The 17,543-nt window shown below is 40.6% G+C and overlaps 1 protein-coding gene across 1 annotated transcript in view; it reads right to left on the bottom strand.

Moving 5' to 3' along the window:
* Positions 1–17,543, bottom strand: part of SEL1L2 (SEL1L2 adaptor subunit of SYVN1 ubiquitin ligase) — a 113,794-nt gene that overhangs the window by 11,675 nt on the left and 84,576 nt on the right. The window contains exons 11-16 of the mRNA XM_007450193.1: positions 12,507–12,575; positions 11,561–11,638; positions 7,726–7,788; positions 7,073–7,160; positions 2,316–2,464; positions 599–673 (exon numbers count right to left, since the gene is read on the bottom strand). Coding sequence (XP_007450255.1) covers positions 599–673; positions 2,316–2,464; positions 7,073–7,160; positions 7,726–7,788; positions 11,561–11,638; positions 12,507–12,575 — 522 coding nt within the window. The remainder of the gene's footprint in view (positions 1–598; positions 674–2,315; positions 2,465–7,072; positions 7,161–7,725; positions 7,789–11,560; positions 11,639–12,506; positions 12,576–17,543) is intronic.

Genomic DNA, 17,543 nt, shown 5'->3' with positions numbered 1-17,543 from the left:
GGAAAGAATGGAATGAGACATAGTGATGCAAATGCCACCTGCCACTGCTTTCCCACCAGCGCTCCCTATGGAGGGGGGAGGATCTTGCTAATTAATTCTTCTTTTTTTCCCTTGATGCTACCATGCTAACGGTTATAATAAAGATCTGAAGCTTGTGGTAATCCTCAATGTGATATTCTAAAAGAAAAATCAAACAAGTCTTAGAGCCATAAGTAATTTAACCTATATAAACTCATTGAAACATAGGTCATATCTCTGATAAGTTTAGAAAAACTCAGCAAATGAGCGACTGAAGCCAGACCAAGAAAACTGATTTCTTGAGTAAAACTGCCATGTTTCAAACAACCGTTCTGGTGCCATGGAGACAGAGCCATAGAAAAATTCCTATGGTTTGCTAAACTGGAGACCCTGAGAATAACAAAAGAAGTTCCTGGAAATGACCTCTAACCAAAGACTGACCCTAACATCAGTTTGAAATACCACCTGCTCCATATTCTGCACCTTTCTGCCTATGTGCCCAAGAACTCAGCTGGAGCAAATCAGATGAATAATAGTGGACAGGGGCCAAGTAGTGCTCATTTTTATCTAAGTTCTGTACCTTGAATGGCAGCTCGATTCCACAGGAGGAGTGCCATTGGATACATCTTCTCTTTTTCAAGGATTTTAGCTTTTTCTAAAGAAAAAAAAAAGGAGACATTCCATTAGGAAGGCTTAAAATACCCCTACAGTAAAGTCATATATGCATATGTATGATTGGGGAATTGCAGAGAATTTTAACTTATCTTACTAGATTCCAAAATGAATGCTGAATTGCTTTGAGCTACTTCATAACCCATTTCTGCAAGCAGTGCATATTGAACAAGAGAAGAATCTATATCACCATTCTTATAGGCCAAGTATGCTGTCAGGAATTTCTCAGCCCAGTGGCCTAGTTCACAGACACCTTTATAAAGCTGTGTATACAAAGAGAAATCAAGCAGACTAGTTAGCCAATACACTTCATTCCAGGTAAACGATAAATAACCTCAGTCTTCAGTTCCTGCTGGCTGGTCAGGCAGGGATTTTAGGTCTAAAGCATGGCTTTTGAAAATTATTTAGGGTGAGGTGTTAATACCCTTCATAGGCATGAAGATTACAGGTGTGTATTTTTTTTTTTTTTTTTTTTGTCTTGATTGCCTTGATGTCTCCTAGTAGTTTTCCATCCACTGAGCCCTCACTCTGCTCCTCGGCAGCAAATCCCCGGCTTCCTCCTTGTACTTGGAGTTGAGCCCCATCTCTCCCTCCTATTGCAATTGTCTCAAATAACGTCTTCTTTACCCTTTTAACAAGCGTCAGAATAATTTTCTTTTTTTTTTTTTTTTTTTTTTTTTGTCTTGAGCTTACACTTCCTGAGGCTTCTTTTAAATATGTGTAAATGAACTTTTCTGACTTGGGGGCTATTTGGCAGGACAACAGAATGTATCGACTTCTGTTTTTTAATAAAAGGGATTTTCTGGACGCTGCTGCCCTGCAAGGGTGCGTTATAAGGCTGCAGCTGATGTGGACAAGAGAGAATGAAGGGAAGACGGTGCCTGAGGGTGTAGGTGACATAACCATGAGGGAGGTGTGCGGAGCTCTGTGGGGACAACCGGCAACTTAGTTGAATAGCCCTTATGTAACCAAAAGAGGTTAACCATACATAATTCATTAGGAGTTGGCAAAGGAGCAAATCTAAAGATAGATTATTAGCTGGCAGGTTTTGAAACGAATTTCAGAGGGGCCAGGTTGCAACATGAAGGTATTTATATTGGTGCAGGGGAAGTGTTTAATAAATCAATGAAGGACATTAAGGTCCTAAAAGCATTCTTTTGAAAACTGCATCACTATCCCAGGCTGAAAGAATTCACTTTCTCAATTGTCATCCAAATCATCAGAAAAACCTAAGGACCTGGCTTTCTGGGAAGAAGTGGGCTACGTTTTCTAGGCTAAATCAAGCCTTTCATGCCCCAAGTCGCAACTCCCAATCCTACTAGAAGTGCCGAATTGCCCTGGAGATTTGATTGAAAGCTGAAACAGAGCTCCATAACTGAATTCTGAGGCGAGCTCTGAACTTGATGAAAAGCCAGATGCAAGACAGGAGGGATCGTTTCTTTTCCTCCCTTTCCCAGTCTGAGTTACATCACTGCTTTTCCTCCCTGGCAAATGTCAGTGTTCACATTGTCAGCTGGAAGAAACAAGATAATATCTATAAAATCAAAGACACCAACAATCTAAGGACAGTATCACCTCCTCTCTGTGATAAATGAAAAGTGCTTTAGAAATAGCCCGTGATTTACCTCCACAGCAGTTCTGCATGATCTTAACACTCCTGTTCCTGTGGCGTACATCTTGGCCAGGTAATAAATGGCGAGGGGCTGCCCACTCTGAGATGCCAAGTAAAAATATTTGAAGGCAAGTTTATAATCCTTCCATACTCCAGAGCCAGCTGAAAATTAAAATTATTTTGAGCCACCCCTTATTTACATTATTTTTTACATTATAATCTATGGAGGTAATGCTCATAGTGATTCCTGCTATTTTAGATAGGATAAGAAAAGCCAACCAAAAGTCAAGCTACCCTAGACCTACTATTTGGGGGAAAAATAGTTGAGTTAGATTATAAGTAAGAACATGGAAATGTATGTTCTCGACCCATTCAGAAAACTGAAGGAGATGGACTGTTTAGTCTCATGAAAACATCTCCTCAATATGGTATAACTGCAATTAATGAAAAGGAGACCAAGTGGTAGTCTCTGAGGACCAGAAGGCCCTCCATGATGTGTGTCACCATCCCTGTCATCCTTCCATACCAGGAGACCAGTATAGCTCCTCCCAGCCATAACTATGGAGTTTGGAGCCGGTAAATCCCAGCTCCAGGAGGCCCAGCTCAGACTCAGCTCATTGCTTGGAGCAAGGAGAGGCATTTGGAGCTAGGATGGAGAATCAGCTACTCCCAGCAGCTGGGATTCTTGTCCTGGCTCTCCCATTACTCCTTTTGTGACCTGGGCACCCATAGGCACTTCATTTGCAAAAGGAAGGGCCTTCACTAGGTGGTTCTGAAACTGCCTTCCAGCTCTAACATTTCTTAGCCTTTAGAAGCAGTGCCATGTTGCTGCTAAGAGCAAAGGCTCTCGAGGCAGGTAACTTGGGTTTGAGTCCCAGCTCCACCAAGTGTGTGATCTTGTGTAAGATGTTTGACCTTGATGTGGCTCAGTTTGCTCATCTAGAAATGGTGGGCTACCCCCTAGATGTGTTGAGAGGGCTAAATGAGTAAATACATGTAAAGACTTAAACATTAGCCATAACTATTACTCTTATTCTAGATGCTTGAAGAATCTGATAGACCCTGGACCTGGGACTTGGAATAAACTAGAAGAACAAGGCTATCTTAGGCAACCTCCCAAAACCATAGAGAACAGGCCCTCCACCTGGGCTATTGTGGAAAATGCCAGCTGACCTCTTGGCCAGACCTGTCTTTTTTTTTTTTTTTTTTTTTTTTTTTTTGTGGTATGTGGGCCTCTCACTGTTGTGGCCTCTCCCGTTGTGGAGCACAGGCTCCAGACACGCAGGCTCAGTGGCCATGGCTCACGGGTCCAGCCGCTCCGCGGCATGTGTGATCTTCCCGGACCGGGGCACGAACCTGTGTCCCCTGCATCGGCAAGCGGACTCTCAACCACTGCACCACCAGGGAAGCCACCAGACCTGTCTTCTTGATGATGCAGTCTGCTGCTGCCCTTGCTCCACCTGACAGGAAGGACTCAGCAGGGTTACTCAGATGTGCTCAGATCTCCTGACACGTGTCTTGGCCACTCTCTCTCTCTCAGTCCCCACAAAGATTATTACAAACCTTCATGGCTTTCTGAGACCACCTACCCCAACCACTCTACCTTCGCTCTCAGAAGATGACTTTGTACCTCTGAGCTCATGGAGGGAACCCTCACGTTATCTTTCCTCACTTGCCTCTCTCCCCAGATTTACAACTGTACCATCTATTCCACCATCTCTCCAGTCTTTGAGGGTGAGAAATCCCTCCTCTTCATCAAAGCTAATGAGTCCCCCACCTACCTGGACCTGATCAGATACTTTCAGATTTGCCACTGGTCAGATTAGATCAGAAATGCTACCTAAATATTCCCAGAACCTCTTCATCAGTTATCTTATCTCTCCCATGACACATTAACCACCTCCACTGGCTGGCTCTCTTTTTTCTGCCAAAAATTATACTCAGGTCTCTCACCATCTTAAAAACAACTCCCTCTTGATTCTCAGTCCCCCTCATGCTACTATCGCCCTTCTCTCCTCCATTTAAAGGCACATCATTTCCAAGAATATTTTTCCTCATCTACTTCCTCACCTTCCATTTACACCTCAACCCACTGTATCTGGCTTCCATCCCAACCAGTTCAATGACCTCACAAAATCCTCCTTATCGACAAGTCCCACAGATACTTGGCCCTTTCTTACTTTTTTTTTTTTTTTGAAAAGTGAGAACTAGGCCTTTCACTGAATTTCAAAGGGGGTGCTCATTCATTTACTCTTTCTTGAAAGTTCTATCCCTTGTCCTACTTAAGGTCACTTCCTCCTCACCCCATTCCTCTGACCATGCTTTTTTTTTTTGATTTAAAATTTTATTATAATATTATTCAAACATATAAACCTAAATTTAGAAATAAGTTGTTCACACTTGCAGGCCTTATTCAACAATAAATATTTAAAAATCAAAATGGACACACAAATCAAATAAAAACATAGTATAAGTTAACAGCATTTGTTTAACACGACAGATAATGTTGTTTGTGACAATAAATCACTGATGTTGAATTTAATATTAATATGATGAGGCTTCATGTCAGCCTCCATAATTTTCAGCATTTTGGCTTCACTGTTTCTAATGTGAAAAAAGGTTTACTCGCAGAAATATGCCGTACAAAATGAAATTTAAAACTCCAAGGATTTGTTTGATAGCTCAGGTTAGTCTCATAATTTATCAAAATTCTTCCAGCAAGAAATTCTTACATGCCAATTTTCATTAATTGCTAAAGATTAGCATGAAGGTTAGTGTTTTTAGGGAATTAAAATCTGCATTAAATGGGAATTTAATCCATTTATTTCTGGGAGTGGAAACGATTTCTTTATACTTATGATAATATTTCCTGCTAAATTGGTATTCTGGAAGAAAAGTTAAATATTATTTTCGAAACTAAGTATTCAATCAACAACAAGTATTTATTGAGCAGATTTCTCAAACCACTATGTGCCCTGTGAACACAGATCTCTCATTACATTTTTATATTTGAACTGCCAGAAACCTCTCTTGCTGTGGGATGCCATGGAATTATTTGGCTTTCACAATGGCAGGCATGAATGCAAGCTTGAACACTAAAATGGAGTAGCAATACTCAGTGTTAGGACAATCACCAGATGATGAAGAATATGTTCACGTTGTTTGTTAAAGATCATCATTCAGTGTAAATCCACATTTAAAATTCTGGTTTGAAATTCATGGTTTTTTAGCAATTTTTAGCTCAACGTTTAGAACTGCTCAGCAAATAATAACTATTTTATTATTGTTGTTCCTATTTATTTATTTAAAATATTGGTTGGCAACATAGCCCAAAGAAAAGGGACTGGTACCAGAGCAAGCATTCTGAGTCTCTTTTTCAATCTCATGCTGACTAGCCAACTCATCATGGATATCTCTGTATTTGAGGTTCCTATCCATTAATGAGGTTGAAAACTTCTAGAATTGTTGAGAAGATCGCATGAGTTTAAAATGTAATTCAACTGATGTATATTATGCAAAAGCCCCAAGGTAAGTCATATGGCATCATATGCCAGTGCTCTGAAAATCAAACAATGCTGTATACATCTTAGATATTCTTCTAATAGACACGAGCCAATTTGGAGAAAATAAATTTCTCAAAAATAAAAGAAAACCCACTAGGAATAGAGCATTGAATCATTGCCCCTGGACAACTTTTGGTTATTTTAAGACCAAACTATTGTGATTATTCTCAAATCTTTCTGAAGCTGAGAAAATATTCAGAGAAGGGATTCTTTACCTGGAATTCATGGATAGGCTTCAGGGAATGTAAGTTTCTGAAATGTATCAACATTTTTTTGAGGGGGGTGTGTACATGTGTCCTTACACACATATCTGAAGGGGAAGGTTTATATTTCATCAGATTCACAAAGGTATGTATAAGAACCAAAATGTATATGAACCACTGTTTTGGAATAAGACTCTTAATTAACCCTTAGTACCACTTGAGAATTAACGCTTCACTTTGATCTGAAACTCGGATGTTTTTATGGAATCATTTTTATGGGAATAGTGCTACAGTATTAGTCCTAGCCATAATTGTGATGCAAAGTATTAATCAATTTAATAAGGATAGTTACATCATTTTTTATCTTGATCAAAGATCAATGAGGACTATAGATTAAACAATGGCATATATTGCAACCATTGAGCTGATGCCATTGGACTGTGTTATTTGATTTGGAATTATAGTATTATCTGAACCAAAATAAGGAGCACCACCTATCTTGGGCCAGATAATACTACAATTCCAAATCAAATGACCATGCTTTTTCAGTCTTCTTGTGACCACTCATTCTCTGCCCATCTTTTCAATATGGCACCAAGGATCACCAGATTTCTCACCATGGCCCACTCTCCTTCCTCTCACACTCTGTCTCCTTTCCCTCTGCAACCTCAGTTACTCTTACTAATGCCTGTATGTTGATGTCTCCCCAAATCTTTCTCTCCAAGTTTTACCTTTCTTGTGAGTTTAATACTTGTTTCTGGGTTGTGCGCTGGGTGTCGCAAGGCACTTCAAACTTAAAATTTTCAAAGGTGAGCTTTCTGATTGCACCTCATTGCCTTCTCCCCCAAATGTCCTTTTCCTCCTGTCTTCCTCAAATTCCTCCTCAAATTGCTGCCTGAATGTTCTATCTAAACCACTTACACCAATCCTTTGATTTGTCTTAAAAAAGGAGCAGATTTTGCATTTATCATTCTAAGTAAAGCAGCCATATGTGTAGCACTTACAGTAGTACATGAAGCCTAACTGAAACTGTGCGTTTGGCCATCCCTTTTCTGCAGCTTTCTGAAAGTATTTAAGTGCTTCTGCATAATTCTGCAAGATAATTACACTTTGTTACTCAAAGGTACATGCATAACTCCATGGTAACAATTGCCTTCCACTTTTTTTAAGAGCATAGTTAGTGCCCTATGTGATTTAGGCTAATTAAAGTAGTATCAGAAGAATTATACATTTTATTTCATTATTATATTAGATTCTATTAAGAAATAATTATCTTATTTTCATTGTAAATTATGTCTTTTCCTACATTGACAGTAGGTTTTGTTAGATATTGGGGGAAGGTCACTCAAAAGACAGAAGTTAAAGTCAGAAGATAAATTTCTCTATGAAAAAAAATCCTCACGGCTTAGATGATTTCTAAGGTTACTTAGAATCTGTTAATATAAGATATAATTAGGGCTGTTATTCTTGTCACAAGCTTGTTCTATGTCTCTTTGGCAAATATTTCACTGAATTATTTTATTCTCTATTACCAGATATGATACCTTGGCAAACCACGTAATAGAGACTAATTCGTTTAGATTAATCAGTGATCATGAATTTCACCCTAATAAATTGCTAGAAATGTTGAAAAAGATAAGAAAATTATTTAACTTACCACAGGAACTCCTTTCCCATAAAAGTAAAGAAGACCGAGCCCATGAAGACCAATGGCATTGCCCTGGAACAGGTTTAAAAATCCAAGTAAAGTCCCAGAAGAATTCACCATACGGAAAAGTATTGCAAAATTATTCACAATATTTGAAACGCAGCCGGTAGGAGATGAACTAAGGCAGGTGAATCAGGCAGTTGGTGTTATTCTGACCCTCTCTAGTTTCTCCTTTCACACGTTCATAACCCACCTCTGACTAGGAAAGAGGGAGATGAAAGTCAAATCTTTCCTCCAGTCTTTCATTCAGCATTTATTTAGTGCTTGCTTTGTGTGTGACTCCGTAACAGGCATTGGGCAGAGGTAGGAGATGCAAGTCAAAAGATCAATAAACCATGATCCCTGCCTTATAGACTCCTGGGCTCTGAGCCACTAGGTAGGACCTCTTAATCATGTCAAATGTGGTAAGTCCTATAGTAGAAACAGATAAAGAGTGTTGTGGGCACCTAGAAGAGGGAGGCTAGGTGACGGTAGGTGAGACTAGGGACTGGGCAGATTGAGTTGTCGGAGGTGTTGAAATTTGAGCTGGGTCTTAAAGGATGTGTAGGAGTTTTTCAGAAGGGAGAAGTCTATCTAGACACTTGTTACCTGCTTTGGTCAAAGGAGGTTGACATAAATGGCCAAATAACATTTGGAGACTCTATGAATTTCAATCTAGCTGTTATGGATGGTAAAGCACTGTTACTGCTTGTAAGGTTTATAGTATTTCCTCAGGGACTTAAGTTCTGATAGAAAACTCTCCAAATTTCTCTTTACCACTTAAATGTATTTATTTGTAATTCGTTTTAATAATTTAATAATTGAAATGTAATTATTGCTGATGCAACCAGAATATTCCTCGGTGATACAGGAATAGCACATAACTAGAGAAGGCATAGTTCAACAACTATTTCAAGACTCCAGACTTTGAGCCTATGCATGTCAAAGGGCCAGCTATTGTAAGAATTCTTGAGGACGGTCCACCTGTATTTAAAACAACTGGTATATGTCTACTATCCTCTTCTCTCTTCTCCCCTGACTACTACCTGTGGTTCCAGGAGTTTTAGGATAGACTGCTCCGGGAATAGTAAGGCCTGGTGTGATCCATGTGGTAAAGTCTAGTGAGTCTGTCTCCTTTTAACTATCTTCATTTAGATGATGAGAAAAAATGGGAGGGAAGGGAAATGAGAGGAAGGAAAGAGGAAGGGAGAAGGAGGAGAAAGGTTAGAATACTAGGGACACATTTCTTTCTTTAAGAGAATCCTTAGGAAACCAGGGTCTCATTGGATGACTCACCAACTGTTTAAGGCCCAGAGTACCTGTTTAGGATGTTCAGCTCAGGAGTGGCCAACTCAGATACCTCCAGAGCCATGCAAGTAATGTAAGAAGTACATTAAGCCCGGTGATGGGGGAGTGGTGGAGACTGAGGCGAACCAGAGAGCACCTGCCCTGTCCAAAGGCAGCAGCACCTCCCCGGCTCTCTGCTGCAGCCAGCTGTCATCATGTGGAAAGGCCGCCTCATGTGGACAGCTCTTCTCATTTTCCAAGAAAAGCTGGACATGCAGATTTTGATATGAAATTTCCTAATTTTTAAAACTCTTTCTGAGCCAAACAAAACATGTGCAGGCAACCCTCCCCACCATCCCATACATAACTTCTGCCTTAGGGCTCAATGCTCTTGCTCAGGTTAACTGACATGAAATTAGGGACCAGATGGTCATATTTGGCAAATATTTGATGAACCCCTACAAGGCACTAAGACCGTTGGCCTCCTCTAGGTGAAGAGACATGGCCTTCAGACAGTAGGAGAGAAGGCACAGGGCAGAAGCAGTAAAGTGTCTAGCAGTACACAGACTGAACACAGGGCAAGTTCAGAAGAGGGAAAAGATGTGTGCCAAGGGAGTAGGGGTGGCTTTGTGGAGGGAGAGAGGATCGAGCTCTGCTCTGGGGGATGGGTATTCAGAATGGGGGATTCTGGGAAGGGGGGAATGACAGAAGTGTGAAGATGGGGATGGGCCTGATGTGTTCAGAGGTGTGAGAGAGGAAATCAGAAGAATATGGTCCAACTTGGGCCCAACATCACAGAGGATAACTGTTCATGTTTCTGAGTAAGACACAAGAAGTCATAGAGTATATAGCTTTGCATCCTGGTACTGATATGACTTAAAAACAAATTTAAAAAGCAACAGTTTAAAAAATAGTTGTAAAAGGAGAGTATGGGTGTGCAAGAGCGGGAGGCAGAAAATCTTTACTTTGATAGTGATCCCAAGTGAGGAATCTAATAAACTGTCCAGGAGATGGTAAAGGATTACATGGCTATGTCCACCTGATGCCATTCATAATAATGACCATAAAGGAAGGTAGCTCAGGTTTAGAACACGAGTAGCTCAGATCACTACTGGTTACACAGCCCTTGAATAGCTTGGGGGAGCTGGGTTAATTTACACACTCAGCTCCCTGGCATTATTCCTTTGCGCTGACAAATCAGCATTATCTGCCCAGTCACATGAGATCTCCTCTGTTACATTATACCACCTCTTTTTCAGTCTGCTCTCCTTGTCATCCTAATCTAATGGTACTCTGGATGACTGTCTTGCTGAGCAACAATTTCATATAAATTACAAGGGAGAGGAGCGCAGCCTAAGACCAGCCTTCTCAGTAATTTAAACCACAATAGCAGCAGCTCCGAGGTGCTAGTCATTTATAAATAGGCTCCTGAAGCAGCATGTGGGCTTTTAAAAACTGAGAACAGTTGAAAACATTCTCCATTTGAGCACATCTCTACTGCCTGTGTTGCTGTAAGACAGTGGAAGACAACAAAATGCTTCCTACTGTGCAGGATTAGAAAGTTTATCAAGGCTGTTCTCCAACGTTAGGTTGGTGAGTGTTGCCATGAGGACGTTCTTTATGTACTACAGTGGTTTAGGGGAGTCTGATAAATTTCACCTGACAGATACCAGCCTCACTGATCTTAGGAACCAAGGCAAGAACTTCAGTGGCAGGAGCCACACTACACAATTTCTATATTTCCTCACAGATCCAATCCATTCTGCCTCGGATATGCTATGAACTTCATTCTACCTTACTGGCCCCAGACTTCGAAAGATAATAGCTGACACACAACACTTACTATGTGCCAGGCACTGCTTTAGGTACTTTACAATATGAAGCATATAACTATTAACTCATTAAATCCTGACAACAACAATATGAGGCAAATTTTCCTATGTTCTCATTTTATAGATAGGAAAATTGAGGCACAGAGAAGTTAAATAACTTGTCCATGGTCACACAGCTAGTAAATTGAAGGACTGGCATTCAAACCAGGAATTCTGTCTCCAGCGCCACGCTCTCAATCATATTGTCCTGGCTGCCCGACAACCTTCTGCCTGAGCCAGAGCCTTTGGGTAAGATCAAGGGAGAAAAAACTGGGCACTTCTTGGTTGTCTTTGTACTCACTGCAGTTACTGGCTGAGTTTTCCCTTCCTCGGTCCTCATTTTTGTTTCCTGTTTCCTGAGCTAGATGGCCTCATCTACTGCATGGTGGAGGGGAGAGCTGAGCTTCTGTCTGGCCTCCAGCTAGGACAGCACAAGGCACTGCCATTTTCCATTTACCAAGAAGGCGAGACGCGTCTCTGCCTACCCCCACCCCATATTTTATTGTCAATGATATTTTTCTTCCCCAGGACCCTAAACTCCTCCCAGGCCCATTAGTCTGGCATGGGGCTTTGGACTTAACTCTTCAGCACCAGTCTGCATGTAATAAAAGGCAAGTGTTTTTTACAGAAATGGGCTGAATACATACCTTATTAGCTGCCATAGAAAAGTATTTGAAAGCGGTAGCATTATTTTGTGGTGCTGCAACATTCCCTTCTAAATACATCTACAAAAAAATAAAATAAAATAAATGAAAAGATGTAAAAACTAAGGAATTTGAGGGGATGAAAATCTTTGAGAACTACATAGAGGCGATGGTTGCACATTGTGAGTGTAGTAAAGGCCACTGAAGTGTACACTTTAAAATGGTTAATTTTATGTTATTTGAATTTCACCTCAATTTTTATAAATGGAAAAACTAAGGATACAATCTATTACATACCTTCTGGAGTGCCCTTGCCCAAGGGCAAAAAAAAAGGATCCTATCTGTGTTTTTTCATGTTTCCTTGCATCTAAATTTACTGTATGTAGCCCTCTGGAAGCAGGGCACTTGTCCCCATGGTTACTGATGCAGACTGGCTGCGGGGAGCCAAGGACAGCACACAGGGGTGTGAGTGGACTTCAAAGGAGAGAAGAAGATGCCTCTCCAGAGGGACACTCCACAACAGCTCCTCCCATCAGTCAGGGAGGAGCTGGGTTTCGGTCAGTCTGGAGCTGGTTCTCATTCCAGGGATGGAGGAAGGAGGTACCTCGATGGGTGGAGGTCTGTCCCAATCTTTGATGTACAAGTAGCCCAGACCTCCTGTTACCTGCCAAGTGCTCAACAGAGGGGCTCTGAGCTACACTCAGCCAGGAGCCCTGGGCCACATTCACTTTCAAGACGGCTTTTGGTGCCCTGGCTAAAGACCACTATTGTATGGGGCGTCTTCCCAAACTGTCACCTCAAGAATGCTACTCTCAGTTTGTAGCCGAATGCCCCGCTTAGCTGCTTCCACGAAAGAGGTGTGCAGCCCTGTCACCCTACACTGGGTTCAATTAGCTGGTACTATTAGGTTTTAAGAAATGAAAAATATCGGTCAAGATGAAGCTTGTACCTTTCCTATAAATGCCATGGCATTTGCACTCCCAGCTTTTGCTGCCTTTAAGAAGTAGTATAATGCTTTCTGGAGAGAAAAGGAACAACATTATTGACAGTAATGAACATATCATACAAAATAGCTTTCGAACTAAATTTTATTTCATTCAACATGCATTAAAAACTATCTATGAAATGCCCACTTTGTTCAAAGCACTACTCCAAGTGCTATTTCAATCACAGACCTGAAGACTGGGAGATAAATATATATATTTCATATGTATAAATTTAGAATGTTAGGGCTTGTTTCTCACATTTGGAGAGGCATGATAGGCATGTGGCTTTGTGGAGGACAGATAAATCCCAGCTGCAGAACTAAATACTCCATTATTTTAAAAAAGTACACTTGTATGTTGTCAGTATGTACTTATTGCATGAGACAGTTTGTGTAATTGGCAGAATTGGATATACAGCATCCTAATGTTTATGAGGCAGAGGGAGTAAGACTAGACACAGCTGGCTGCCTGCTGAGCCCAGGCCTTTCTGCAGAGGTGAACTTCAGACCAATTCTTTCTAAATCAAACTGAAGGGGGCCAGCAAAGCCTCTGATTCTCTCTGGGTCGTAATGTTAAATGAAATGCTCAGTCTGGAACGCATGGGAGCTGACCTGTCTCTTGCTGCCTCATTCCTTAGGCCTCATCGTGACCTTCCATCAGTTCTCCTCAGAGACCACATGGAGAAATAAAAGAAATAAGCCCCATGAATGAGAAATGAAGACACGCTCTCCAAAGTGTCTTATTAGGACACAACTCTTCTCTCTTTAAAAAGCCTTGACTAGATTGATGTGCAAGGATCCACTCCTTCCCAAAGAGAAGAGAATGTTTAAGGAAGAAATGCAGGTAGTTCTTTTACATGTAAATTTGCTCTAGAAATATTGCCAACTTATTTGAGAACCACACACTTGTTACTAAAGTCGGTCTGCCTTGTGGACATAAAGTAAGTGCAAACGCTACCATCCTCGACCTCATCACATCATGCATCCATTCATCCAACCACCTCTTCTATTCTTCACTTATCCTTTCAAGAACTTGGTTGAAACCTGCCAATACATATGGTAGTATGGCAGGTATTATAGGAGATTGATAGATGAGCAAAAAACCCTATCCATACATTTGCTCCCTAACAATACTGTTGAGAAAAAGGAGTAGATGTAAATAGCAGTAAGACAATAAGTGATAGGTGAGATAAAAGGAACACTGAAAAGAATTAGATGGGTTTAGAATAATAGAAATTGTATGCAGCATTATGTTAAGTGTTTTACAAGATTTTTCTTACTCAGTCTTCACAACAGCACTGTAAGGAAGGTATTGTTAATATCTGCACCTATTTAGTGACACTCAGATTCATGCAGTTGGTACTGGCAACCTGCCAGCAGCCTGAATCCAATTCCCATGTCCTTGGCACTCTGCCTTCATGGTTTAAAGAAGGAGGGCTTAAATGATAAAGGTCATACAAAAGATAAAGTATTCACTGTGCAGAAGGCATCATAGGCTGAGGGAATGACATGAACAAACAATGGAGATGGGAGTGTCCAAGGTGTGTCCAGGAAATAGTAGTTACTTTGGTACACCTGAAGTGGAACATCCAAAAGCTAGGACTAGCAAAAATGTGATGGGGCCATATTACAAACAGTCTTGAATACCAGGCTAAGGACTTTCATTTTATTTGGTAAAAAATAGAAGCCATTGGAGATTTATGAGCATGAAGCAGTCTTGAAACAAATGCTGTCTAAAATGTCTGGAATAACGTAGGTGCCAACTGGATAGGAGAAAATTGTAGCAATGTATGATTTACCAATTACATATTGGTAAATAAATCAAAGTTATGACTAAACGTATGATTTACCAATCACATTTATCAGAACACATCAGTATAAGAAATAATCGTATTTCTTATGGATATCTCTACTGAGCCAAGACCCGAATATATCTGTCAGTAACTATAATTTGTGCAAGTCATAGTACAAATTTGCTCCAGGCTTTGGTTTCTTCATTCATGTTCTCTTCCTCTGTGCTTTTGGGCACCCTGTCCTTCCGTATCATGGCATGCATCCATTGACCTGTCTGCTTAATTTTTTGTCTCCCCCAGTGTTGAATTCTCTGTATCTTAGCACAGTGTCTACTGTATGTTAGGCACTCAGAAAATATTTCTGGAATGAAAGAATAAGTGAGTGAATGAAAAGATAAATTTGTCAATCTCTAAAACAAGGGGACTGGATTTTAATTTTTATGGTCCCTTCCAGCTCTAGTATTATGATTCTATGAAATCATTTTCAAAGTCCAGTTTCAGAATTTGGGCTCAAATATTTGGCAATAGAAAGCTCTGGGGAAAAAGTTACATCCTGGGACTCTAGATTTGAACTGTTAAAAGAGAATCGTCTATTCCCTAGAAGCAAATAAGAATCCTGGAGTTTTCCCCATCCTTCAGTATAATGATCTTGTAAAGACCAAAGGAATTGAGGCTCTCTCTCATTTCCCCTTCCTCTTTCCTGGCTTACTTGGCATCTCAGCTCTCTTTTCTTTATCTTTATGTTAACCTGCCTTTAATGCTATTGTTTCAATTGCATAAACATTTATTAAACACTATGTGAAAGAACCATGCAAGCTACTTTGATGGCTATGCATGAGCAAACCTGAGTTCTTGCTCTCAAAGAGTCAAGTATCCATCCATCCATCCATCCATCCATCCATCCATTCATCTATCCATCTGCTATGGTCTGCATATTTGTGTTCCCCCCAAATTCATATGTTGAAAACCTAATGCCCAAGGTAATGGCATTAGGAAGTGGGGTCTTTAAGAGGTGACTGGCAGAGCCCTCATGAATGGGATTAGTGCCCTTGAAAGAGGCCCCAGAGAGCTAGCCTGCCCCTTCTGTTATGTGAGGATACAAGGAGAAGCCTGCATTGCAAGAGGGCCCTCACCCAACCATGCTGGTACCCTGATGTCAGACTTCCAGCCTCCAAAACAGTGAGAAATAAACTTTCATTGTTTATAAGCCACCCAGTCTGTGGTATTTTTGTTATAACAGCTCAAACAGACAAAGACACGATCCATCCATCCATCTATTATTCAAATATTTACTGAGCACCCACCATCATATTTTACTGATTCTGAGATCTACAGCCCCCGACTCGTCTCCCATTTTAATCAGGACATTTCTTACTATCAATGGCATCATATAATTTATATTGGGAGTGTTTTCTCTTTCTCAGTAGAACATAATGTATCTTATAATTGATGGTGTCTTAGATAGGATGAAATATAATATGTCTCAGGCGTTACGCTAAGTGAAGTTTCATTATTTGAATGCACATCTCTTTTTTTTTTTAAAAAATGGACATGATTTTTTTGTTGGTTCTAAGAAAGTCCCTAGTTTAATCAGTTTGTAACATTTCCTTTAGAATGAAATGCCAAGAAAATGTATTGTTCTAAAAACATTTGTGAAACTTCTTTTATCACAGGTTCTGTAAGTCACTCTTAAAGGGGATAGTATTAGCTCTGTTCTTTTTAATAGGTGGCAGGGTGGACAAAGCTGTTGCCTTTACATATTTGATATTATTCTTCCACTAGGTTTAATTTAATTATGCCTTATCCACTTTAATAATATGCACCAAAACACCCAGCTTTCCTAATCCAATTAATTCTGAGCCTGTATATATTTAGAAATGCAAATGACATTAAAATATATGTGTACAAATTCAAGACAATGTAATCATGAATTGCATATACAATACTTTTCAATAATTAAGAATTTGGTAGTGGGGAGGGGAAGGTGAAAATGTTGCCTGTGGTGACAACTCATAAGAGAAATTAATTCAATCAAACAATGAGGAGGGGGAAAAAAGGCAAGCTAGTCATTTCCAGGTATTCTGATGTTTAATTTGCTGGGCAGTACTGGGCATCACTTATATTTATAAAGAGCCTTACACTACTAATTTTCTTTGGTGGACTAAAACATTAGCATACTGATTCAAGTGGTGGTTCTTAGGCTGGGGAAAATGTTTAATTCTTAGGATGCTGTCATTCATTCATTCACTCATTTACTCATTTATTCAGTAAATATTTACTAAGTACCTAATATGTACAAGGTACTAAACTGAGTACAAGACACACAGTAATGAGTAAGATAGATAAGAATTTACATTCTATTGTGGGAGACAGCAAACAAGTCAAGATCAGTATAGTACAAGGAGTGAGAGGGGCTAGAGAAAAATAAACACAGCATGATAGGATAAGTGATAAAAAAGTAGAGTTGGGCTTCCCTGGGGGCACAGTGGTTGAGAGTCTGCCTGCCGATGCAGGGGACATGGGTTCGTGCCCCGGTCCGGGAAGATCCCGTATGCCGCGGAGCGGCTAGGCCCATGAGCCATGGCCACTGAGCCTGAGCATCCAGAGCCTGTGCTCTGCAACGGGAGAGGCCACAACAGTGAGAGGCCTGCGTACCGCAAAAAAAAAAAAAGTAGAGTTGATCAAGAAAGCCCTCTCTGAGGCAGTAAGACTTGAAGGATGAGAAGCTAGACATGGGAAGAGCTGCAGCAACAGCCTTTCAGAAATTGGCTTTATCCTTTTATCTTCTCTCTCCCCTCTGCATCTCCCATGCTCTTCCAAGTTGATTTTGATGCAGCTAAGCTGTGGTAAGTTGCAAAAATGGCCACAATACTTTGCAGTTCTGCCTATTAAAAGGAGAAATTCTTTTTCCTACTCCTTCAATGCTGGCAGGCCTCATGACTTACTTTGGCCAAAAGAATATGGCAGAAGTGATTTCGGCAGTTCCAACCCTAGGCCTCAAGAGACTTTTGCTGTTGTATTTGTAGAACCTTTGACTGCCATGTGAAAAGCTTGGGCCAACTGGCTGGAGGATGAGAGCATGAAGAGAGACCCAGTCATCTCAGCTATCACAGATAAGGCCATCATAAACGGGCCAGCCCTGGCCAAAACTCTAACTATACATGTGTGAGTAAGCCCAGCCAAGATTAGTTGAGCCTGGCCCAGATCG

The sequence above is a fragment of the Lipotes vexillifer genome, unplaced genomic scaffold (genome assembly GCF_000442215.2).
Source record: "Lipotes vexillifer unplaced genomic scaffold, Lipotes_vexillifer_v1.1 scaffold137, whole genome shotgun sequence".
In the NCBI taxonomy this organism is placed as follows: Eukaryota; Metazoa; Chordata; class Mammalia; order Artiodactyla; family Lipotidae; genus Lipotes; species Lipotes vexillifer.
This window is presented reverse-complemented; position numbering and strand designations above follow the sequence as displayed.